Raw genomic sequence first — 26808 nt, forward strand, 5'->3', positions numbered from 1 at the left:
ATGCCAGGCTGAGAGGCCAGGAGTCTAGAATGAGGATATTTAGAACAGGCCAGTTGTGAAGAGACCAAGACCTGGGAAGGAGCCGCACAGGGGGCTTAGCCTGTCCCACAGACTCAGGGGGAAATGTGGCACAATCCACAGCAGCTCATTACCCCAAGCAGGGTGGGCAGGGTGGTACCCTGAAATACTTGGCTCCTGCATACCCTTCTGGCAACACCAGAAAGACATCCAGTATTCCAGAGTTTAATCCCCTGGCCATTTTGAATGAAGCAGGGCACTAGGTCAGGGCTCAGCAAACTTCCTGTCAAGGGCCACACACAACAAATATTTTAAGCTCTTGGGCACATACAGTCCTGGCCACAAGTCCTCAACTCTTCTGTTGTAGCACACGAGCCACCAAAAGCAACATGTAAAGGAACAGTCATGGCTGCACTCTAATAAACTTTATTTACAGACACTGAAATGTCAATTTCATAGAATTTTCACACATCTTGAAATATCCTTTGATTTTTTTTTAACCATGTAAACATGCAAAAAGCTTTCCTAGTATGTGGCCTCTACAAAAACAGGCAGTGAGTGTAATGTGATCCCCAAGCCACAGTCTGCCAACCCTGTACTTGGTACTTTCTCCAACACAAGGAGGGACCAAAACCCACCACCAAATCCCAGCTACCTTCACTGAAAACCAGAGACACTCATCATGGCAATTTTGACATGTTTTGAATGCAACTTCCTGAATATTTCGCCACTTTCAATTCCTCCAGCTTTGGCCTACCCCTTGGTCATCCCTAAACCACAACCCTTTAGTTGTTTGTGAGAAACAAACAAGGAGTGCCTAGTCCCTTGCTCCTATCACCACCCCCCTGTTACAGACACATACAAGGCCCCAAAGGAGTTTGCATCTAAAGCTTTAAAAGATACTGCCCTGAAGCTATTCTGTGCAAAACAAAGAGTAAAAATCATGAAACAGGTTCCTGCAGGGTCCTTGGGAACATCTGGATGGCTGCATCTCTAGCTCTGAAATGATCATGCTCCTCCAGACTCCCACTGTGAGACTGGACACAAGGCTGCGGGTTCCTGAGGTTCTGACCCAACAGGGCAATGCTGACATGTTTGTGTCCTTTTTGGCTGGTTTATTAGACGATGATGGGAAATGTCTAGAGTCAGTGTGGCACAGGGGAAGAAATCTAGATTCAAAAATCTAGATTCAAGTCCCCGCTCTAAGTGATCTTTGGAAGGTCACCAACCATGTTTTGGCCTCAGTTTCCCCATGCAGAAAACAAAAATGATCATAATATTCACCTCACAGGGTTGCTTTGAGGTTCAAAGGAAACAATATATCTGTGCATAATAAACGACAAGCCACCATAAGAAGGTGAGCTTGTAAATTCATTCAACAAGAGTGCACTGAGAGCACAGAGAGTGCCCACTGAACGATAAAACAAGCATTCAAAGGTTAACACAGCTAAACTGTCAATCTCCAAGGGCTCGGAGACTAGGAAAGAACAACCCATTTAATTACAAGGTGGGAAACACTTCAGTGGAGGTCCCTATACTGTGGGTGCAATGTTCATAGTTCAAATTCCTCTCAAAAAAAAAAAAAAAAAGACAAAACGAAATAGGAGTGCCTGGGTGGCTCAGTCAGTTAAGTGGCTGCCGACTCTTGATTTCAGTTTGGGCTCTGTGCTGGGCATGGAGCCTACGAAAAAAAATATAATAAATAAATAAAATACATTTTAAAATAAAATAAAACTGTTGGGACCCCTAAGTGGTACAGTCAGTTAAGCCTCTGACCCCTGGGTTTTGGCTCAGGTCATGATCTCAGGGTCTTGAGATGAGACCTGTGTCAGGCTCCACACTCAGCTCAGAGTCTGCTGGGGTTTTTCTCTCTCTCTCCCTCTGTCCCTCTCTGCTCATTCTCTCTCTCTCTCAAATAAATAAATAAATCTTTAAAAAAAATAAATCCCAATCTTTCTGCTTTCCTTCTCGGACAGAAAAAGGGGAACTCAAGACAATTCTTCTCAGTCCCACTGGACCAGTTAGGAAAGACCAGGGCCAAGAGAAGAATGTTCCACTGAGCATCCCTAGAAATCCCCACCACAGCCAGAGGATGCAAAAGAGAAAAGGGTCCCAATACATCCAGTCCTCCCTAATGACAGCTGAGGTTTGCTTCTCCTCCCTAGAGCCCTCAGAGACCACAGATAAATCTATGGTTTATTCAAACCAGATGCTGGATAATAAATTATTGCTGGTGGCCCTGAGTGCAGCTGGGACCAAGAGTGACAGAAATGCTTAGCAGGGAGATGGGGCAATTTGACTCTCCAAAGACTGGAGACCTCATAGGATCCTGGTCGGGTTTCCTGTTCATCTTACTTCTCAATGGAACAGGACCTGACACTCACATTCCATTCATGAATGCAGAGAGAAAAATTTGCCTCCCTTCAGATTTAAAGGCCAGAAATATGCCTCAAAAAACTCAGTCTAGCCACTTGGAGGTTGTGGTTGTGTCTATCCTGGGCCCTGAAGCCACCCTCCCCTTCCTCTTAGCCTAGGAAGAACGGCTAATCTGCCTGGAGGACTCTACAGGGACAGGGAAGAGGAGCTGGATTTGGTGACCTTCGCTGAGGTTGGAAATAGGAGGAAACATGACTTCACTCCTAGCTCCACCCCCTCACTCCCCATCAACTACCCCCCAACTGCCTGCCCTCACAGTGTGCATGGATCCCAGATTCCCCACCTAACCTGAGCAGGTTCTGACAGGCAGTGGCATCTGGAAGTATTACTGGGGGAAGCATGTGTTTTCTCTGCACTCACAGAGTGTTGGAGATAGCAATGGGAATAAATTACACCAAAGGTAAGCTCTGGCCATAAAGTGACTGAGGTACGGGAAAGAAAAAGCCGTAGGACTTTTTGGGTCTCTGGCTGAAGTGTATCTGAGAAGACAGGGCAATGCTCCAATGAATCAGTACCTACCCAACTTTGGTGAATAAACCTCAGAGTTCCAACTGCAAACCCGAGAGGACTAGAGAGCCTGGGATCTCAGCACTGGGCCGGCTGACAAAAAAAGACATGCACAGTCATACTGGATCTCTCTATTCCCCAAAACCCTTAGCCGAAGACTTCATTCACAGTGCAGCGCAGCTAATGCCAAACAGACTCAATTAATTAAGTAGCTAAAATTAGCAAGCAGGGATAAGATACTTGCTCTGGAGTATATAAATTTGCTATACATGTTTATGTTTTATATTTATATTTATGTTTTGACTAATATTTGCTCAGCTTTATGTGAAATTTAATATAGGAAAATAATATGAGAAAGTAAATCCTACAAGGGACTGCTTTAATCCATTTATGAACTGATCAAATTATTAAATGATAAAATGCCTTTGCCTTTGCAGTTTACCTTTTCATGAGTTACTTAACTAATTAATTTCTGAATCTGTATTCTAACACCAAAAAGTACTAATGCAATTACATGTTTGGCATTGATTAATTGTACCTGATGTTAGTTTTGGCTTTGGTTGTATATGGTTTCCAAAGGGTGGGTAACTGAAGAGTATGTCTGGCAAGTCCTGATCTGAAGAGGTCATCCTTAAACATCCGATTCTATGGCCTGAGTATCCATCCTCTCCAGTTCTCCATGGCCTGGGGCAATGGCCAACCACCTGTTTAAAAACTCTTCCCCCTGGCTTCTGCATCTGTTCAGCTGCCTGGTCTTTATCCTGTTTCCTTACCCATTAAGCACCCTTGAAACAAAGAACCCACTCACGGTTTGCACACTCTCTGTTGCCATCACTAAGGTGACCAACTATCAAGGTTTTAAAACTCAAAATCCCTCATCTCAGGAAACCCTCAGTCTTGGGCAAACCAGAGCAGTTCATCACCCGAGCACCACCCAAATGACTGAAGCGACATTCAGATTTCAAGTACTACCTTTCAACGACGGCTATATTCGCTCCTGTCTCATTCCTCTAAAAGCAGAGACTTGAACTTCACGCACAAACATACACACAGGTGCGCACTTACGACCTGTGTCAAATCCTCCAATGGCTTCCATTACCTATAGACCTGCAGATGGGCTGCAAAGTCCTCCGTACCCCGTCTGAGACCTACCTTTCCTAACAGATTTCAATGCTCTATTATATTCACTGAACTGCATATAATCATTTGAAAAATCTGATGGTCTGGAATTGGTTTTTCTTTTTAATTATGGAAAATTTCAAACATATAGAAAAGTAAAGAAATAGAACAGTGATCCTTTATGTATCTTAGGCTTAGCAACTATCAACTTTCTGCCAGTGTTGTCTGTGGAAGCCTTTCGAAAGAGGCTATTATATGACTCAAATATTTCTTGGAGCTTTAGCCTAGATTTTGTGGGTTTTAATTTGGGAAGTTACAGCAACTTTGTGTCATTTCCCCTAAATGCCATGGCCACTCTCCCATCTGTGATTTGATCCCCTTCAAATTGACATACATGTGTTTGTTCTCTAAACTTTCTTTTTTTTTTTTTTTTAAGATTTTATTTATTTATTTGACAGAGGGAGAGAGGAGAGTGATCACAAGCAGGGGAAGGAGCAGAGGGAAAAGCAGGCTCCCCACTGAGCAGGGAGCCCGATGAAGGCTTGGTCCCAGGACCCTGGGATCACAACTGACGGACCAGAGCCAAAGGCAGACACAACTCTTCGTGCCACCCAGGTGTCATGTTCTCCGAACTTTCTAATCCTACTTCGCACGTTCCACAATCCTTAAGTAGGTCCCGCTACATTTAGCTTAAGTTCCTCTAGAAATGGTTCTGCTCACCTTTCCTGACTCATCTGTCTCTTTGAGCATTTTTTTAAGTAATCGCTATGCCCAGAGTGACACTCAGACTTAGGACACCGAGATGTAGAGTCACATGCTCTCCCTAACTGAGCCAGGCATCCTTCTGCAGCCATGTTTAATGTGTGATCTGCAACACAGACTGTGCAACTGTTTTGCCTTCTTTCCTGCTAAAGCAAGTGAGCAACCCTACATTACTCTTCAATATGTCTTCATTTTAAGGAGTTCTACATTAGTCATAAACTACCTGTTTCTGTTTTAATACCAAGAAAATGAAAAAGTCCCAAGATCTCTTTACACATTTTTCCCCCAAAACCGGTGTTGATTACTTTCCAAATCTCTTGCCCAACTTCTCTAAAGAAAGCCTAGGGCTATGCCTCTGAATTCTCAGTTCTCCTCACCCAGGGTATGTTGGCAAACCAGTTCTCTGGGAAAGAGTATGGGGGAGGGAGGAAAGAGAGAGAGAGAAAAAAGAGACACAGAGAGAGAGAGAGAATGAGGGCCTGATGTGTGGAGTAGTCTGATTTTCATTGTATAAATACTCCTACCGTGATGGAATTTGAACTACCACCGTGACGTCACTGAATGGGAAGTTGGGAAGAGATGCTCACCATCCATACTGTCTGTCTGGTAGGAGCCGACTCTGGCACACCATTCTCAGGCAAAATAACAGGCCAAATAACAAAAAGACTGAACATACCAAAGCTATAGCCAGCCACCCACTGCCAAGATTTCAACATAGTACTAGCTCTGTGACCCTGGGAAAGTTACTTAATTCCTCTGAGGCTCAATTTCCTCACTTTTACAATAGGGGTCATAAATACCTCTATCTCGTGGGTTTTGCTGTAAAGTGCACAACTCTTACAATGGTCCCTAACATCGTGTAGGCACTCTAGTGTTTCCTGTTATTACGGGGACTGAAGATCAAATAGTGTCGTGTGGAGTTAGTGCCACTAGATGGCAGCCTCCTCACTGCCGAAGTACAATCACTTTTCAAAGACGAATTTGCAAGTCAGCATTGAACAAGTCACTAACGGAATAAGGTCATTAACTAATAAGACTTTTCCCCTCTCTAGTCTCCTGGCTCAAGCTTCCTATTTTCCTTTGAAAATCCCATTAGGAACCCAGCTATTGACCCTTGTGTGCAGCCACCTTTAAAGTTCGATGCAGAAGCTATTTCCAATCAAGAATTTCTAATCTTATTTAGTAATTACAGGAAATAAATAAATAAATACTAAATTGTAATTTGGTAACTACAATCAAAACAAAAGCTACAGCTGTCCTTGTGACACAAGGGGTCAGCTCTCTGATCTTTGCTCTCCTCATCTCTCTCCCCTCACTCAAGACAATATGCCTTCAAATGCGACATCCATTATCATCATCACATTGCTTCCTGCACAGTCACTTTGAAAAGGGACATAAATCAGTCTAACAATAGTTCAGGTCTATAAATACTGAGCTACTGGACACGTGACATACTGTGCCAGGTAATAAGGACATAAAGGTAAATAAGAATCATAGAAGGAAAGAATTTGCCTATTGACAAATCTAGATCTTTCCAGAAATAAAATATTGATTTTTTTATGAACTCAACAACTTAGTTTAAAACTTACATAAAAGAATAAAGGCTCTTGAATAACTAATCTCTACCAGGTATTAAGGCATACTACTAAGCTATTGTTAAACTAATATAAGAGGAAAACGTGCATAAAATATACTCATTCATACAATGGGAACTTAAGATATGATAAAAAGTGAACCATATGTAAGTGGGATTATTTATTAAAAAGTACTGGTGGGGGCGCCTGGCTGACTCAAGTCAGTGATATACACAGTCTTGATTTGGAGTTGTGGGTTTGAGCCCTATGTTGGATGTCGAGATCACTTAAAAAATTAAAATCTCTTAAAAATAAAACTAGGTATAATAAAAAGTACTGGGAATGAGGTTCACTGTTTGGAGAAAAATAAAGTTGGATCCCTTCCTCTTACTTTATACAAAGGAAAATCCAAATGGATAAAAGATCGAAATGTGAAAGGTAAGATTATAAAGTTAATAGAAGAAAATATGGAATAATTTTGTCACTACAGGATAGAGAATGGCTTACTAAACAAGAACCTGGAAGCTCGAAAGTTGATTGGATTTCCTTTCAGTGAAAGATAGGGATAACAGTCAGGCAGAAAGCATTTACAACAACCAAAAGCCACAGGAGATCACTAATGAGAGTGTACAAGGAAAACTGGTATACACACATGCACACACATAAATATGAACAGGCAGAGAAAACTCAAGTGGCCAACGGGTAGAAGAGGTGTTCATTCCCACTTGTAACCAGAAATATACAAGTTAAAACAACCATAAGAGAGGCGCCTGGGGGGCGCCTGGGTGGCTCAGTGGGTTAAGCCGCTGCCTTCGGCTCAGGTCATGATCTCGGGGTCCTGGGATGGAGTCCCACATCGGGCTCTCTGCTCAGCAGGGAACCTGCTTCCTCCTTTCTCTCTGCCTGCCTCTCTGCCTACTTGTGATCTCTCTCTGTCAAATAAATAAATAAAATCTTAAAAAAAAAAAAAAAAGAGAGAGAGAGAGAGAGAGAGAGGCACCTGGGTGGCTCAGTCCATTAAGCTTTTTTTTTTTTTTAAAGATTTTATTTATTTATCAGAGAGAGAGAGGGAGAGCGAGCCAGCACAGGCAGACAGAATGGCAGGCAGAGGCAGAGGGGGAAGCTGGCTCCCTGCTGAGCAAGGAGCAGGATGTGGGACTGGATTCCAGGATGCTGAGATCATGACCTGAGCCAAAGGCAGCTGCTTAACCAACTTAGCCACCCAGGCATCCCTCCATTAAGCTTTTGACTCTTAATTTCAGTTGATCTCTGGGTCCTGAGATCAAGTCCCACGTCAGGCTCCACAATGGGTATGGAGTTTGCTTGGAGATTTTCTCTCTCCCTCTCCCTCTGCCCCTACCTTCCCCCATCCCTGCACACACACGCTCCCCTCCCCCCCAAAAAACATAAGATACTATTTCACATTCATCAAAATAGCCCAAAATTACTAAGTGTTGGCAAGGATGTGAAGAAAGGAAACCCCTGATGCTGGCAGGGTGGGAAAATGTACCACCATTCCAAAGACCAATCTGTCAGTACTGGGGAAGTAAAATATTCACATACACTTTGACTTAGTGATCCACTTGCTCCTAGGGACATCCCTAAGAGAAACTCTAGCACCAGACTTGAGGAGACTAGATAAGGTGTTCCTTGCAGCACTGTTTGTGGAGGGAGTGAGCTGTAGGCACCCCAAACAAGGAGAATGGGTCAGAAAGATGTGGAAGATGTCCAGGGCAGAACAGCATGCAGCAGTCAGAATTGGTGTGCTGGAAGTACAAACAGCACTGCAGGTATTTCCAAGAGAGAAGCAGAAGAACAACAGAAAAAGTGGGGGGAGGGGAAGGAGGAGGAAGAGAAAAACAAAATCCATAGCATGTATCTGGGAGTATGCACCACACAGTAGTTAGGAGCAGGGCTGCTGGAGAAACACCACTTAGATTCAAATCCTGGCCCTGCAGCTTACTGGTTCTGTCGCCTTGGGCAACGTCCCTTAAACTCTCTGGTTAATCAGTGTCTTTGTTTGGAAAAGGGAAGATCCTAAGAGCAAGTACTCTATATGCTTGTGAGGATTCGATGACTTGATACAAGTATATAAACAATGCTTGTCAGTTAGTGCTCCCTCGGTGTTACTGTTGCTATTATTATCTGTAATAATATGAGAGGGGAATCAAGAGTGGAAGAGAAAAATAAAATTTGAAAAACTACGGTGAGGGGCACCTGGTTGGTTCAGTCGGTTAAGGCGCAGACTCTTGGTTTTGGTTCAGGTCAGGATCTCATAGTTACGGGATTGAGCCCCGCATTGGGCTGGGTGCTCAGTGCGGGTTCTGCTTCAGATTATCTCTCCCTCTCTTCTCTCCAGCTCGTACACTCTCTCTCTCTCAAATAAATAAGTAAATAAATAAAATCCTTAAAAAAAAAAAAAAAAACTAGGCTGGAAACTTGCGTGTATGATAATAGTGAGCTATATATAGAAGGGAATGTTTAGTTCAGCTCTCTCTGTACCTGAGGTTAAAATACACACACACCCCTCCCTCCCTGCACCAGCTTACAATACAGGGGAAGACACTGAAAATGTCGATGGACTGTGATAAGGGCTACGGTAAGAGAATGCACAGGGCAGCACAAGAACCCGGAAGAGAGACAAATGAGCCTATAGCTTCACAAAGGGATTCTGCAGGAAAGGAGTGTTGGGAGGCAGGATGATTCAGAGTTTAAGATTTGGGACTTGATGGGATGCCTTGGTGGCTCAGTTGGTTAAGTATCTGCCTTCAGCTCAGGTCATGATCCCAGGGTCCTGAGACCAGCCCCACATTGGGCTGTCTGCTTAGCAAGGAGCCTGCTTCTACCTCTGCCTGCCCCTCAGCCTGCTTGTGCATACTCTCTCTCTCTCTCTCTCTCTCTGACAAATAAATAAATAAAATCATAAAATTAAAAAAAAAAAAAGATTTAGGACCTTAGGAGTGTCTGGGTGGCTCAGTCAATCAAGCATCTGACTCTTAATTTCAGCTCAGGTCATGATCTCAAGGTCATGATCTTGGGGTCATAATCTCAGGGTCATGAGACTGAGCGCCTCATTGGGCTCTGTGCTCAGTGGGGATTCTGCTCAAGATTCTCTCTCTCCCCCATCCCCCAAGTTCCCCACATTCTCTCTCTAACTCTCAAAATAAAGAAATAATTTTTTCTTTTAAAAAGGAAAAATATTTGGGACCTGAGTTAGAATCACAGTTGTGCCTTTTACTATTCTGTGTGATTTTTGGCAAGTTACATTCCTAGAGGAACTACACCTAGAAAACACTCAGGCCCTAAGAATATATTACTGGAACTCAAAGACCCCAGCAAAACCTCTCTATAATCTCAGCTTTAACTAAGCCTCTCTCAAGTAGTTCATATCTCTTTAAGAAAAACCCCCAAAATCGCATATTGCCCAGCATGTACAAGTTAATCTAAAGGCCTGAAAATGCATCTGCCCACTGATTTGTTTAGAGTACATTGTAAAGCAAGCTGTTGCCTTATTTATAATTCTCAGCAAAGGAAGGGTCCTAAGGGGGGTGATCACATCAGATCTTAAAAGCAGAAGGGGGTGATGATGAGGCTGGTCTTTAAAATCAGGAGGAGGAAGGGGTGCCTGGGTGGCTCAGTCAGTTAAGCGGTGAAGCTTCAGACTCGATTTTGGCTCAGGTCATGATCTCAGGATCTGTGTTCAGCGGAGAGTCTGCTTCTCCCACTGTTTCCCCTCTCCTGCTTCCCCTCCCCTTCCTCTCTCTCTCTCTCTCTCTCACTCAAATAAATAAATAAATAAATAAATAAATAAATAAATCTTTTTTAAAAAATCAGGAGGGGTGCCTGGGTGGCTCACTGGGTTAAAGTCTCTGCCTTCAGCTCAAGTCATGATCATGGGATCGAGCCCTCGCATGGGGCTCTCTGCTCAGCAGAGAGTCTGCTTCCCCCACCGCCCCCCACCCCGCGCCCTCCGCCTGCCTCTCTGCCTGCTTGTGATCTCTGTCTGTCAAATAAATAAATAAAATCTTAAAAAAAAAAAAATCAGGAGTTGGTATTATTAGTCAGAGCCAGAGGGTGTTTTGAACGACTGGCCTATGAGTGGCCATCAGCCCACAAGCTATTATTGGCAAGTGCACTGCAGGATAGCAGCAGCTGCATTGAAAGGAAATCCAGCAGGCATACACTGATTCAGTAACTACAATGTCATGTTGCCCTAAGAAGGTGGTTCTTGGTCCAAGAAAGAGGACTTGGTCACTGGAAAGTTTACAAATCCCAATTGCAAAACACTTGCTAGTTTTGTTCATTTTTCTCACGAAGAAAAACAAAAATAAAAATACTTGAGTGGCCTGAAATTTGCTTAGGGAATAACCTTGGAAGTAAGGAAGAAAAAGGACATCATAGACATTCCTTCAAGCATGATTCCCATGGACAGAGCTGAACAACATGTTCTCCAGCAGCTTGAAACCAAAATCAGGTGAGGGAAAGCAGACATGCCTCATTCTTTGAAACTGAGAATAATTTCCAACCTAGGAAGTGGCCACCAAAGTTTAGTGTCAAGGTCACAGATAGGACTCCAGACCACATGAGTTCAACTGCCACCCCCCACCACTTACAGGCTTTATGATCTTGTGCAAGTTTTTGAATCTCTCTATGCCCCCAGTTCCCCATCAGTAGAATGGGAATCAGTGTGACAATAGTACCTACCTGAAGAGACACTAGGGAGTACAGGTTCTATTTCTTTCTTTCTTTCTTTCTTTCTTTCTTTAAGATTTTATTTATTTGAGAGAGAGAGATTGAGAGAGAGAGCACAGAGGGAGAGTAAGAGGTAGAAGCAGACTCCCTGCTAAGCAGGGAGCCCAACTTAGGGCTAGATCCCAGGACCCAGGGATCATGATCTGAGCAGAAGACAGAAGCTTAACCCACTGCACCACCCAGGTGCCCCGACAGGTTCAGTTTCTTTTTTTTTTTTTTTCTTTTAAGATTTTTTATTTATTTATTTGTCAGAGAGAGAGCGAGTGAGAGCGAGCACAGGCAGACAGAGTGGAAGGCAGAGTCAGAGGGAGAAGCAGGCTCCCTGTGGAGCAAGGATCCCGATGTGGGACTCGATCCCAGGACGCTGGGATCATGACCTGAGCTGAAGGCAGCTGCTTAACCCACTGAGCCACCCAGGCGTCCCAGGTTCAGTTTCTTAAAAAGTTAAAGTTAAACTTACCATTAGGCCCAGAAATTGCACCCCAGCTATCTACTCAGGAGAAATGAAAACACATGCCCATATCAAGACCTGGATGCAAATACTCAGAGCAGTATTGGTCATAATGGCCAAGACTCGGTAAATGCCCATCAACTGGTGAAAGGATAAACAAAATGTGGTACCAGTACATCCATACATGAAATACTATCCAGCAATAATAAGTTAAAAAAAAAAAAACCTACTGATATATGCTACAACATGGATGAACCTCAAAAACATACAAAGTGAAAGAAAACAGATGCAAAAAAGCTATACATTATATGATCCCATTTACATGACATTTTCAGAAAAGGCAAATCTATGGAGACAGAAAGCAGATCAGTGGTTTCCTGATCCTGGGGGAGTGGGGGAGAGGTCAGGGGGGAGGAGTAGTTTTAACTGCAATCTGGTCCAAGGGAACTATTTGAGGTGATGGAAAGATTCCAAGACAGTATCTTGGTGATGGTTGCACAACTCTATATAATTAATAAAATTCACTAATGGTACACTTATAATGGGTGAATTTTATATATGTAAATTATACCTCAACAAAGCTACTAAAAAATAGCACCTACGTTGTAGGGTTGTTTAAATGATAAAATGAGTTAATTTTTAAAAAGATTTATTTACTTATTTTAGAAAGAGAGAGAGCATGAGCAAGAGGGGCAGAGGGAGAAGGATAGAGAATCTCAAGCGGACTCTGGGCTAAGCGCAGAGCCAAGGCAGAGCTTAATTTCATGATCCTGACAACACAGCCCTCAGATCATGACCCTGAGATCACGACCTGAGCCAAAACCAACAGTCAAACGCTTAACCAACTGTGCCATTGAGGCACCCCTAAATGAGTTAATTTTTATAAAGCACAGTTTCTGACATCTAATAAGCAATTCTACATGTATTAGCTAAATAATAAAAATAATTATTTGTGGCTATGTGATTCATCACAAGAGTAAATTACTGACAGTTTTTAACATGAGTTCCTTCACCACAGGAAGCATGACAACTGAGTACTCAAGCAATGGAATTACTGCTCTTCCATAAAATGTTTTAAAAATCAGGGGGCACCTGGGTGGCTCAGTTGGTTAAGCATCTGCCTTTGGTTCAGGTCATTCAGGTCATGGTCCCAGGGTCCTGGGATCAAGCCTCATGTCCGGCTCTCCGCTCAGCATGGAGCCTGCTTCCTCCTTTCTCTGCCTCCTGTCTGCCTGCTTGTGATCTCTGCCTGTCAAATAAATACATAAAACCTTTTTTTAAAAAAATATGCCAGCTAATATGTCGTGGCAGAACGATTAGTGCAGGCTGGCCTCTAGTGACAGAAAGGCCCTCAGCGGTTGTTTGGGAACGGAGGGCAGGGATCGCCAAGGGTCTCGAGGAAGTTTGCAGCTCTGTTTGCTACCTTGATCATGGTGATGGTTGCATGGGTGCGTGCGGATGTCAAACTTATTAAAGGTACATTTTAAATATGTGCAGTTTATTGTATGTCAGTTATAACACAACAAAGCTCTTCCATAAAAAATAAAAAAGACATTATCGAAGCCTTAAGGAGAGTCTAGGAAATTAAGAAAAAATTAGCTTTTTGACTATGAAATGAACCCAAGTATTTTTCCCAGTTATTTTTTGACTTACTAGAGTTTGCTAAATTTTTTAAATTTTATGTAATTGAATGTATAAATCTTTTAAAGTTTCTGCATTTAGTATCACAGCTAACAAAGAGGTCTCTACTTTTAGATTTTTTTTTTTTTTTTTTGAAGATTTTTTTATTTTTCTAAGAGAGTGACAGAGAGAGCACAAGCAGGGGGAGGGACAGAAGTAGAGGCAGAGGGACAAACAGACTCCCCACTGAGCAGGAAGCCTAATGCTGGGGCTCCACCCCAAGACCCAGAGATAATGGCCTGAACTGAAATCAGACACTTAAACCACTGAGTCACCAGGTGCCCCAGTTACTCCCAGATTTTTTTAAAGGTTTTTCCATAAGTTCCTCAGGCACCTCAGAGGTTTCTTTTTTTTTAAATAAAATATTCAATCAGGCTAGCCATGTTCCTTGCGTAAGGTGTGATGTACGGGTCCAGCTACATTTTGTTTAAACTTCCCAGTTGACCCAAAACCATTTATCAGACAATCCATCTTTTACTTATTTGGGAAGGCAGTTTATTTAAAGCATTTGTGGTTTCAAATACTTAATTCCAAATTACATGATCAAAGCTCTAATGATGATTCAAATGGAGACAATATCATTGACCATGAAAGATAAGGATTTGGTTTACATATCCCACCCCTTTTCCACCCTTCCTAAGTTTGATAATCACATCATATTCAGTCTCTTTATTAGTTACTTTTGTAACTGTAAATAATTGGCTTACACCACTATTTCTTGTTCCAACAATTCTAGTCAGTACCTCGGCACTCCTCTCAGCATGTGTAAAGAAGTGTAAATATATTTCTGTTATTCCTACTCAGAGCCCAGTATAATAATAATAATAATAATAGTAGATGGAAGCAGGATGTAGAGACTCAGATCAATGTTTTACCATTTTATGATTCTTAAAATATTCATCAGTTCATATGATATAAATAAATGACTGAATTAATAGATATATACATAAATGGAACAATTCTCCTTTCAGAATTTCAATTAATAAATGAAGAAACAAGGGAAATAGAAAATCACCATTAGAACACCATAGTAATAATTGCTGCAGGCAAAATCTTCCCTACCTTGAATGATCAAACTGGCAGGTGAAAATTTAAGGAGAAACAGGACATTTCATAGCTTCAACATATCTCCCCCCAAAATATGGGTGGTTTTATAAAACAGCCACAAATTCTTTGATGTCCTTCCCTCCAAGAGATGGGCTTAATCTACTCAGCCAGTACTCCCACCTCCAAACTAGGCTGTACTTAATGACTCCCTTCCAAACAATAGATTATGGAAAGGCAGAAACAGTGATTTCTCTGTAGAGAAACCTGACAGTTTTTTCCATCTTACCCAAAAGGTCAAGGTTAACATCATGGCTAATAAGTTATGTTAGTATCAGGAACCCCTGACATAATTCAAGGAGAAGGGCACTTCACCTTTCTGGTATACTTCCATAATATCCCAATCCCAACCTAGACATAAAAAAACATCAAACCCAAATTGAGGGACATTCTACAAGACACATGACCAATACTTTTCAAAAGTGTCAAGGTCGAGAAACACAAGAGAAAGTCAAGAAACTTTCACAGATAGGAGGAGACTTAAGAAAAGGACAACTAAATGCTAGGTGGTAGCCTGGAATGAATCCTGGAACAGAACAAGGATAAGTGTGGAAAAATGAAATCTGAATGAAGCCCATCATCTAGTTAATAGTAATGTACCAATGTTAATTTCTAGTTTTTGATCATCATACCACAGTTATGCAAGGTGTCCCCTGTTAAGGAAACCTAGATAAGGGGTATCTAGAAACTCTCTGTACTATCTTTACAACTCTTCTGTAAATCTATAAGTCATGCCTAAATATTAAGGTTTTTAAAAATAAGTGGTGATTTATTTTTAAAATAAAATATTATTATGAGGCTAAATTTGCTCTTGGATACTTTTAAATAAAAATTACTGGAGAAATGTGTAAGTTTTCAGTTTCAGTTATTCCAAAGCCATTAGTTCAATTTGCAAGTGGGTGAAAATAGCACCCTTGTTTCATTTCGTAGGTTCTACTCTATGTAAATGTTTACAGTCTTTGTGTTCTAGTAGCTTAAGGTTGTTTTTCTAATGAATACAAATGAGAAGTGGAATCTTTATTGTTATGTTTTCCAATTCATAAAATTAGTAACATTAAGAATAATTTTAATAAAATGAAAAAGATATTTTAAGAAATTATTTCCCTGCAGTAAATGTGATCCCAGTGTAAGAGGATATGACATATTCATAAACAGAAATAGGACACACCATTCTCCGTTATCTTTCCGATTATCGTGGCAGAGAGGCCTCCTTCTCTCCTGCAATCACTCTCAGAAAAGTACAAAAAATGTCTAATTTGGGCACTTCTTACTCTGCCCGGGTCTCAGAAAGTTCCTGCAAGTGCCAAGTCACGCCAATAACTGACATGTATCCATCCTCACAAGGCTATACGAGGTAGGGGTTATCACCACGTAGGTCCGTTTTAAAGAGGAATGACGAAGAAACTGAGGTTCAGAGAGGCACTGGGGCCTGCCAAAGCAGCACAGCTAAGTGAGAGGGACAGTAAACAACTCAAACACCTGCTTGGGCCCCAGAGGCCGGCGGAGACCAGGAGGCGCGCCGAGCGGCCGGAGGCTGCGCAGGGGTGCTGGTGGGGGCGGTGTGTCGCTGGGAGCCACGCCCTCCCCAGGGGGCCCAGCCCCCAGCGCCCTTTGGCCAGACTTGGCCCCGGGCGGCTTTCCTCGCGCGCGGCTGCGCAGCGGAGGCGGGGCCGGGGGCGGTCCTCCGGGGCAGGCCGGGAATCGGGGCGGGGTCGCCGCACAGGCCCAGGGAAACGCGCGCTGCTGCAGCATGGGACCCCTGCCGCGAACCCTGGAGCTCTTCTACGATGTGCTGTCCCCCTACTCCTGGTTGGGCTTCGAGGTGACTCCGGGAGCCCCCTTGGCTGGGGCTTGGAGGGCAAGGGCGGAGGGGATGGGGAGGCGGGGGCGCGGGGACCGTGATCTCGTGAAATTCTTGGCACTGCCAGCCAGGGGTGAAAGTCATTTTGTGTCTCTAAACGGGATATGGTCGCTGGCTCCAGATCGACCCTTTATAGCCTAAGGCAGTGGTTTCCCACGACGGTTTGGAATAAGGGGGGTAACTCCAAAGAATCAAGGAGAAATCCGTGGCACAGCCCTCTTAGCCTACTCCGAAGTTAGTTTGGGGGCGGCGGGGTGGGGGGGGAATGCCGTGCAGAATAGGATGGTAGGGTAGCTGTCCACTGAACAAAGATCCTGGGATCGATCTCTTGGGATGGAGCAAAGTTCATGGGATTGATTTCTGGTAGTGGAGTTTTGCCGTTTAAAACCAAAGAGTGTAGGGTGTTCGCATAACCCTTATTCTTCTGCACTTAGAGCCTCTGGCTAATCAGTTGCCATAGAACACCCCTGCCTCTCCCTTGGCCATTTTCACTGTGTCCGTCTTACACACTGGCTCCCCATCTCCACCTCTGCTCCCTCAGGTCCTGTGCCGGTATAAGAACATCTGGAACATCAGCCTGCAGTTGCGCCCCACCTTCATTGCAGGGATCATGAAAGACAGTGGTGTGAAGGCAAAAGTGTTTGGGACAGAGATTTGAGGGAGGGCAGCTTTCAAAGGTCCAGGAGGGCTGCCCTCAAACGGGTCTTTATATTGGCACCAGCAGCTAGTAATTTGCACTCTGCTGAAAACCCGGGTAGGGGTCCCCTCAGGCCTGGGACCCTTAGGTAGGCTCTCACCAGTGTGCCCAAATTTCCACTTGCAGGAAACCAGCCACCAGCTCTGCTTCCCCGCAAAGCCCAGTACTTGAGAAATGATGTCAGGCTCCTGGGACAGCATGTCCAGGTTCCCGTGCAGTTCCCCAAGGATTTCTTCTCTGTGATCCTTGAAAAAGGTAGAGTGAGCTACAGATGGGTTATCAAGTGGAAGACAGCAAAGGCCAGGAAGTAGGAGGTGGCAACCACATGAGATGAAACAAAGCGTGGGAAAACACAGGTCAGCGCTGAGTGACAGCAGCTTGTGGGGACCTGAGGGAAAGAAGAGCCGGATACACTAGTTATGAGAAATTTGGGTGGGAGGGTGAGGGCAGTTGAGCCACTCCGGGGGTGTCAGAAGCAGAAAAGAGCCGGTCCTCCGTGGGAAACAAGCTAGACGAGCCCTGCCTCTGAGTACCTCTGCCCCACAGGAAGTTTATCAGCCATGAGATTCCTCACTGCTGTGAGCATGGAACACCCAGAGATGCTGGAGAAAGTGTCCAGGGAACTATGGATGCGTGTCTGGTCACGGGTGAGTGCAGAGCTCTGGGAACCTACTTAGGAGACCCTGGATAACGTGCTGACCCTCCCCTAGAACCTGATTCCCAGAGTCCTAGCCCTGCCCATTGTTCACTGGCCGCTGTCCACCCATCTCAACCCTCACTGCCTCCACTCCTGCCGAGTGTTCTCTTCTCAGGATGAAGACATCACGGAGCCCCAGAGCATCCTGGCTGTGAGTATCCTGGCTCTGTCCCCACCCCTCTCACTGTGAAGCTGAGAACAGCTGACATTTAAAGGCAAAGAGGACACAGTTTTCATATTGGGTGGAAGAGGTCACAGTTATTTGGGGAGAAAGGATATCTGTATTTGAGGAGCCAAATTCCTGAAAGGTTGGAACTCAGAGGACTCTCAAAAGAATATATCTCGTGGTTGAAAGGGAAAGTGCAAAATTCTACCTGGGTGGATTTTATTTCATGAAAGAACTCAGTGGGAGGGAGATGTTACATGTTGGCACCCCCAGGTGGGGAGGGATGAACTATTGGCCCCAAACACTCCCAACACCAGACCTCACTGATAATATCCAGAGTAGAAAGCAGGAGACTTTACAGACAGGCTTTAAAAAGAAAAAAAACAGAGAGAGAGAGATAACGGACTCAAGCCAGAATCCCACAGAAGCCTTAGTGGAAACACATGGAAATAGCTCAAAACATTTAAATGTGTGCCAGCCATAGATGAGGGTATAAAAAGTAAGTTTGAAATTCAAAACGGTATTTTTCCTGCAGTTTACAAAAGATAGTTGAGGCATTCAAATTTAATACATAAAATGGCAAATCAACAAGGAATGGCCAATATGTTCCTCCAGTGTTTTTTATTCCTGCAAAGTATATGCACAGGCTTGTCTTGCCATTACTAAGAAACAATCATTTTCCATACCATTGTAAATTCTTTGAAAGTATCATTCTTAGTTTCTACACAGCAGTCCATTCAGTGGGCCTCCTTTTGCTTGCTTAACTGTTTCCCTGTTGTTGAACATTTGGTCTGGGACACAATTCTCTCATGTAGCCAACTCCAAGACCCTGTCACATCAGAATATACCTCATGACTTCCTGTTTCCCCCCTCCAAGTTGAGGAGGTCAGACTACAGTAGTTCTCAACCTTGGCTGTATATTTTTAGTCACCTGGAGCACTTGGGCACTGCCTACCAAAAATCACGATGTAATTGTTCTAGAGGGTGACCTATGAGTGGGATTTTTTTAAAAGCCCCCTCGGAAGATGCAGCCAAAATGGAGAACCACTAACCCCAAATGATACCGACAAACCCCCAATAGAAATGCTTATTCTTGTTAAGCCCTGCCGGTGACTATCTCCCTGTGCCTTGCTCAAAAGTCCTCGGGAAATGCCATAAGAATTATAGCCCAGCCCTTGATTTTAAAAAAAGCACAAGATACTCGGGAATTCTGAGAAGTAGAAAGGCAAGAGCCCAGACTTGGATTCCAGTGTTGGCTCTGCCACTAACAAGTTCTTGAATGCCAACCAAGTCAGGTACTACCTCTGGGCAGCAGTCCCCTCTTGGTTAATAAGTTAGAGAGCTCGTTTCTAAGATGCCCTCTGGCTTTAAATTTCTGCACCCTGTTCTTTCCACCAACCACAAGATTTTAAGGGGGAGCGGGGCGGAGAAAAACAGGCCCTGTTAGCAAAAATGGACCTCTGTGGGTGGGTGAGTAAAGGCCTTACCAGGAAAATGGGAGCAGAAAATAAAGACCAGAATTTCTTCTGAGCCCTACCTCACTAATACACAGTTGTGTTCCCCGCCGCCTTCCCTCAGGCTGCAGAGAAGGCTGGCATGCCTTCAGAACAAGCCCGGGGACTTCTGGAAAAGATCTCAACACCAAAGGTGAAGAACAAGCTCAAGGAGACCACTGAGGCCGCCTGTAAATACGGGGTGAGCGATTCTTGATGTGGGGTCCCCCAACCCCAGTGCTAAAGACTGAGGCCAAGCATCTGCTGGGTCCCCATGCTCCTGTTCTAAAAGTTGCTCCCAACATGAGTGCTCGCAGCTGTCCAGACAGCCCTTATCCTTTCCCTTCCTGTCCCAGAGTCCAAGGAAAGGAAGGGAGGGAGCTCGATGGTGAGAGGAAAGACAGAGCATCTGAGAATTAGAAACAGAAAAACTCCTAAAGCTGTGGAGCCTCTTAGCAGACACCTCTTAGGTGTCTGCTTTGCTTATATGACCTCAGACGAGTACGGACTCAGCCTTCCATCCCAGCCATACTGAACACCTGCTCCATCACCTTCCTCCCTGCACTAACTGCTCTCTCTCCAGGCTTTTGGGCTGCCGATCACAGTGGCCCATCTGGATAACCAAACCCACGTGCTGTTTGGCTCTGATCGGATGGAGTTGCTGGCACACCTGCTGGGTAAGTTACAGGTTCATGGTGAGCTGCCCTCAAACCCCAGCCCCCCCCCCATTTACCAGTTGACCAGGACAGATACAGAGCAAAAAAAAAAAAATATTCTATGTATTTCCAGCAATGAAGCCTTATACACAGAGGTTCTCAGGGCTAAATGTGAAAAAGGCCACATTTTACCCCCCTAGAAGAGAATGATGCCAAACAGAGCTCTTCCTAGAAAACCACTGGGGGCTTGTGGGGCCAGCCTCTGACTGATTTTTTCTCCATCTAGGAGAGAAGTGGATGGGGCCCTGTGCCTCCAGCCACAAACGCCAGACTTTAAGGATGGCCAGGAGAAGCAAAACTATTGGGATAAAAAGCAGACCTTCTGCTTCCCCTTCTTCCACTGTGTGACAACTGGGACTCTGGTTTCTCTGATAGAGGTTCCTCTGTGGTCCTGGGAGTTGCTGTAGAGGGGGTCGCGTAGTGCCCCAAACTCTGCTTTCCCTCAGAATAAACATAATGCCATGAGGCATCATATTTCTGGATCTGTGTCCTCTCTAATGTTTGTATGTTCTTCCTGCAGTCACCTATCCACTCTAGGTGTTTGTGAACAGCTCTTTCCATACTGTGAGCCCTGCTGCCCATCTCAGGGCAGCTTATGTGGAAGGAGAGGAAACAGTCCCTCTTCAGGGATGGAAAAAAGCCAGATGTATTTTGCAGCTAAACAGTTTGGAGGTTACTATCTTCTGACCCAGCCACAGTGCCTGAGACAGAGCTGGGATCAGAAAAAGCCAGAACTTGGCTGAGCTTCTGCCCAGATACTTGAACCAGCTCCAACTACACTGACTAGCAGAACCAGAGCAAGGTGGCAGCACAGGGCCACAGGCTGAAGTTGCCGTGGCCTGGGAAGTTGCTCACCCACAAAGCAGATCCTGAGCAAACCCCAGGGCCTCTCTCCCTGGCCTAGTATAACCCCTGTTCCTTCCCACACAAACCTACAGCTTTCCCACTCCCTCAATTATTTATCCAAAGGCCCTTCTTGTATGTGCCACCTGTGCAATAATCAGTTGTTTCAGTAGTCTTTTGACCTGATTGACAGTACCCTAAAACCATACTTGGACATCTGTTGGGAAGCAGGAACCACTGTTGGCTCAGTGGCTCCAGAGGCATTAAGAGGGGATTCCTTGCCCCTGCCCTCTGGCTTTTTCTGCTCTCAGAGCTCATTTCCCCCTCTTAGCCCCCTTCACTTGCTGTTTTCCTCTTCTCCCCCCTTCTGTTATTCCAGCACACTCCAGGATTTCCAGTGATCCTTACTAGGCTAATCTGCTCACCAAGGCCAGAAGTATATCTCCAAATACACACTCCCTTTTTCAAAGACTTCATGACATGTACAGTTAATATAAATTTAAAATATGGGAAAATGTCCAATAAGAAATGAGCAAATTAAAATGTTACTTCTCATATATTGAAATCACATATTTAAGCATATAGAAGTTCTCATATATGCTGACAGCATGGTGGTAGAGGAAAAGTTTTGTGCATAAAGATGCTTGTCTCAATAGTGTCTGTGATATCAAGTAACTTAATATAAACAATAGGATGTTTGAATAAGTCATGGTACATCCTGGATATAAGGTTTCATAGCCATCAAAAATTATATATGGGGGTGCCTGGGTGGCTCAGTGGGTTAAGCCGCTGCCTTCGGCTCAGGTCATGATCTCAGGGTCCTGGGATCGAGTCCCGCATCAGGCTCTGCTCAGCAGGGGGCCTGCTTCCCTCTCTCTCTCTCTCTCTGCCTGCCTCTCTCTACTTGTGATCTCTCTCTGTCAAATAAATAAATAAAATCTTTAAAAAAAAAATTATATATGTTTTGGGGCACCTGGGTGGTTTAGTCATTAAGTGGCTGCCTTTGGCTCAAGTCATGATCCCAGGGTCCTGGGATCAAGCCCCAAGTCGGGCTTACTACTCAGCAGAGAGCCTGCTTCTCCCTCTCCCTCTGCCTGCTGATTCCCCTACTTGTGCTCTTTTTCTCTCTCTCTCTCTGTCAAAGAAATTAATAAATAAAATCTTTAAGAAGTTTTATACATATATATATATATATATATATTTAAAGATTTATTTGAGAGAGAGGGAGCATGCACAAAAGTGGGAAGGGCAGACAGACAGGCAAAGAAAAATCCGAAGCGGACTCCTCACAGAGTGGGGAGCCTGACATGGGGCCCGATCTCATGACCCTGAGTGCATGACCCAAGCCGAAAACCAAGGGTCACTCAACTGACTTTGCCACCCAGGCACCCTCAAAAATTCTACTTGTAAAGAATTTCAACATTGGAAATTCTTAGAATATTATTTGGAAAAAAGATGTCCCTGGTGGTCTAGTGGCTAGGATTCGGCGCTTTCACCGCCGCGGCCCGGGTTCGATTCCCGGTCAGGGAATCGCTTGGGGCGCCTGGGTGGCTCAGTGGGTTAAAGCCTCTGCCTTCAGCTCAGGTCATGATCCCAGGGTCCAGGGATCGAGCCCTCGCATGGGGCTCTCTGCTCAGCAGAGAGTCTGCTTCCCCCACCGCCCCCCACCCCGCGCCCTCCGCCTGCCTCTCTGCCTGCTTGTGATCTCTGTCTGTCAAATAAATAAATAAAATCTTAAAAAAAAAAAATCAGGAGTTGGTATTATTAGTCAGAGCCAGAGGGTGTTTTGAACGACTGGCCTATGAGTGGCCATCAGCCCACAAGCTATTATTGGCAAGTGCACTGCAGGATAGCAGCAGCTGCATTGAAAGGAAATCCAGCAGGCATACACTGATTCAGTAACTACAATGTCATGTTGCCCTAAGAAGGTGGTTCTTGGTCCAAGAAAGAGGACTTGGTCACTGGAAAGTTTACAAATCCCAATTGCAAAACACTTGCTAGTTTTGTTCATTTTTCTCACGAAGAAAAACAAAAATAAAAATACTTGAGTGGCCTGAAATTTGCTTAGGGAATAACCTTGGAAGTAAGGAAGAAAAAGGACATCATAGACATTCCTTCAAGCATGATTCCCATGGACAGAGCTGAACAACATGTTCTCCAGCAGCTTGAAACCAAAATCAGGTGAGGGAAAGCAGACATGCCTCATTCTTTGAAACTGAGAATAATTTCCAACCTAGGAAGTGGCCACCAAAGTTTAGTGTCAAGGTCACAGATAGGACTCCAGACCACATGAGTTCAACTGCCACCCCCCACCACTTACAGGCTTTATGATCTTGTGCAAGTTTTTGAATCTCTCTATGCCCCCAGTTCCCCATCAGTAGAATGGGAATCAGTGTGACAATAGTACCTACCTGAAGAGACACTAGGGAGTACAGGTTCTCTTTTCTTTCTTTCTTTTCTTTCTTTCTTTCTTTCTTTTTTTTTTTTTCTTTCTTTCTTTCTTTCTTTCTTTCTTTCTTTAAGATTTTATTTATTTGAGAGAGAGAGATTGAGAGAGAGAGCACAGAGGGAGAGTAAGAGGTAGAAGCAGACTCCCTGCTAAGCAGGGAGCCCAACTTAGGGCTAGATCCCAGGACCCAGGGATCATGATCTGAGCAGAAGACAGAAGCTTAACCCACTGCACCACCCAGGTGCCCCGACAGGTTCAGTTTCTTTTTTTTTTTTTTTTTTTCTTTTAAGATTTTTTATTTATTTATTTGTCAGAGAGAGAGCGAGTGAGAGCGAGCACAGGCAGACAGAGTGGAAGGCAGAGTCAGAGGGAGAAGCAGGCTCCCTGTGGAGCAAGGATCCCGATGTGGGACTCGATCCCAGGACGCTGGGATCATGACCTGAGCTGAAGGCAGCTGCTTAACCCACTGAGCCACCCAGGCGTCCCAGGTTCAGTTTCTTAAAAAGTTAAAGTTAAACTTACCATTAGGCCCAGAAATTGCACCCCAGCTATCTACTCAAGAGAAATGAAAACACATGCCCATATCAAGACCTGAATGCAAATACTCAGAGCAGTATTGGTCATAATGGCCAAGACTCGGTAAATGCCCATCAACTGGTGAAAGGATAAACAAAATGTGGTACCAGTACATCCATACATGAAATACTATCCAGCAATAATAAGTTAAAAAAAAAAAAACCTACTGATATATGCTACAACATGGATGAACCTCAAAAACATACAAAGTGAAAGAAAACAGATGCAAAAAAGCTATACATTATATGATCCCATTTACATGACATTTTCAGAAAAGGCAAATCTATGGAGACAGAAAGCAGATCAGTGGTTTCCTGATCCTGGGGGAGTGGGGGAGAGGTCAGGGGGGAGAAGTAGTTTTAACTGCAATCTGGTCCAAGGGAACTGTTTGAGGTGATGGAAAGATTCCAAGACAGTATCTTGGTGATGGTTGCACAACTCTATATAATTAATAAAATTCACTAAATGGTACACTTATAATGGGTGAATTTTATATATGTAAATTATACCTCAACAAAGCTACTAAAAAATAGCACCTACGTTGTAGGGTTGTTTAAATGATAAAATGAGTTAATTTTTAAAAAGATTTATTTACTTATTTTAGAAAGAGAGAGAGCATGAGCAAGAGGGGCAGAGGGAGAAGGATAGAGAATCTCAAGCGGACTCTGGGCTAAGCGCAGAGCCAAGGCAGAGCTTAATTTCATGATCCTGACAACACAGCCCTCAGATCATGACCCTGAGATCACGACCTGAGCCAAAACCAACAGTCAAACGCTTAACCAACTGTGCCATTGAGGCACCCCTAAATGAGTTATTTTTTTATAAAGCACAGTTTTTCTGACATCTAATAAGCAATTCTACATGTATTAGCTAAATAATAAAAATAATTATTTGTGGCTATGTGATTCATCACAAGAGTAAATTACTGACAGTTTTTAACATGAGTTCCTTCACCACAGGAAGCATGACAACTGAGTACTCAAGCAATGGAATTACTGCTCTTCCATAAAATGTTTTAAAAATCAGGGGGCACCTGGGTGGCTCAGTTGGTTAAGCATCTGCCTTTGGTTCAGGTCATTCAGGTCATGGTCCCAGGGTCCTGGGATCAAGCCTCATGTCAGGCTCTCTGCTGCTCAGCAGGGAGCCTGCTTCCTCCTCTCTCTCTGCCTGCCTCTCTGCTTACTTGTGGTCTCTGTCTGTCAAATAAATACATAAAACCTTTTTAAAAAAAATATGCCAGCTAATATGTCGTGGCAGAACGATTAGTGCAGGCTGGCCTCTAGTGACAGAAAGGCCCTCAGCGGTTGTTTGGGAACGGAGGGCAGGGATCGCCAAGGGTCTCGAGGAAGTTTGCAGCTCTGTTTGCTACCTTGATCATGGTGATGGTTGCATGGGTGCGTGCGGATGTCAAACTTATTAAAGGTACATTTTAAATATGTGCAGTTTATTGTATGTCAGTTATAACACAACAAAGCTCTTCCATAAAAAATAAAAAAGACATTATCGAAGCCTTAAGGAGAGTCTAGGAAATTAAGAAAAAATTAGCTTTTTGACTATGAAATGAACCCAAGTATTTTTCCCAGTTATTTTTTGACTTACTAGAGTTTGCTAAATTTTTTAAATTTTATGTAATTGAATGTATAAATCTTTTAAAGTTTCTGCATTTAGTATCACAGCTAACAAAGAGGTCTCTACTTTTAGATTTTTTTTTTTTTTTTGAAGATTTTATTTTTCTAAGAGAGTGACAGAGAGAGCACAAGCAGGGGGAGGGACAGAAGTAGAGGCAGAGGGACAAACAGACTCCCCACTGAGCAGGAAGCCTAATGCTGGGGCTCCACCCCAAGACCCAGAGATAATGGCCTGAACTGAAATCAGACACTTAAACCACTGAGTCACCAGGTGCCCCAGTTACTCCCAGATTTTTTTAAAGGTTTTTCCATAAGTTCCTCAGGCACCTCAGAGGTTTCTTTTTTTTTAAATAAAATATTCAATCAGGCTAGCCATGTTCCTTGCGTAAGGTGTGATGTACGGGTCCAGCTACATTTTGTTTAAACTTCCCAGTTGACCCAAAACCATTTATCAGACAATCCATCTTTTACTTATTTGGGAAGGCAGTTTATTTAAAGCATTTGTGGTTTCAAATACTTAATTCCAAATTACATGATCAAAGCTCTAATGATGATTCAAATGGAGACAATATCATTGACCATGAAAGATAAGGATTTGGTTTACATATCCCACCCCTTTTCCACCCTTCCTAAGTTTGATAATCACATCATATTCAGTCTCTTTATTAGTTACTTTTGTAACTGTAAATAATTGGCTTACACCACTATTTCTTGTTCCAACAATTCTAGTCAGTACCTCGGCACTCCTCTCAGCATGTGTAAAGAAGTGTAAATATATTTCTGTTATTCCTACTCAGAGCCCAGTATAATAATAATAATAATAATAATAATAGTAGATGGAAGCAGGATGTAGAGACTCAGATCAATGTTTTACCATTTTATGATTCTTAAAATATTCATCAGTTCATATGATATAAATAAATGACTGAATTAATAGATATATACATAAATGGAACAATTCTCCTTTCAGAATTTCAATTAATAAATGAAGAAACAAGGGAAATAGAAAATCACCATTAGAACACCATAGTAATAATTGCTGCAGGCAAAATCTTCCCTACCTTGAATGATCAAACTGGCAGGTGAAAATTTAAGGAGAAACAGGACATTTCATAGCTTCAACATATCTCCCCCCAAAATATGGGTGGTTTTATAAAACAGCCACAAATTCTTTGATGTCCTTCCCTCCAAGAGATGGGCTTAATCTACTCAGCCAGTACTCCCACCTCCAAACTAGGCTGTACTTAATGACTCCCTTCCAAACAATAGATTATGGAAA

General features: G+C 43.6%; 1 protein-coding gene and 1 non-coding gene across 4 annotated transcripts; both read left to right on the top strand.

The window, feature by feature from the left end:
- The first annotated feature begins 15780 nt into the window (after positions 1–15780).
- On the top strand, positions 15781–20515 carry LOC123387056 (glutathione S-transferase kappa 1-like). Of its 3 annotated transcripts, XM_045063092.1 has the most exons (8): positions 16075–16225; positions 16806–16887; positions 17088–17216; positions 17508–17608; positions 17774–17809; positions 19403–19519; positions 19901–19994; positions 20260–20515. In XM_045063092.1, the coding sequence occupies exons 1-8, from the start codon at positions 16154–16156 to the stop codon at positions 20379–20381; spliced, it is 753 nt and encodes a 250-aa protein (XP_044919027.1). In that variant the 5' UTR covers positions 16075–16153; the 3' UTR covers positions 20382–20515. The 3 variants fall into 3 exon arrangements, with proteins under 3 accessions (XP_044919025.1, XP_044919026.1, XP_044919027.1); XM_045063090.1 differs by lacking the exon at positions 16806–16887 and having other exon boundaries at positions 15781–16225; XM_045063091.1 differs by lacking the exons at positions 16806–16887; positions 19901–19994; positions 20260–20515 and adding an exon at positions 19674–19747 and having other exon boundaries at positions 15781–16225.
- Positions 20516–22334: 1819 nt separating this feature from the next.
- TRNAE-UUC lies at positions 22335–22406 on the top strand. The gene has a single exon. It is a non-coding gene; the product is annotated as a tRNA-Glu (tRNA).
- The last annotated feature ends 4402 nt before the right edge of the window (positions 22407–26808 follow it).

This window comes from Mustela putorius, unplaced genomic scaffold (genome assembly GCF_011764305.1).
Source record: "Mustela putorius furo isolate JIRA1106 unplaced genomic scaffold, ASM1176430v1.1 tig00003845_pilon_pilon_pilon, whole genome shotgun sequence".
Classification (NCBI taxonomy): Eukaryota; Metazoa; Chordata; class Mammalia; order Carnivora; family Mustelidae; genus Mustela; species Mustela putorius.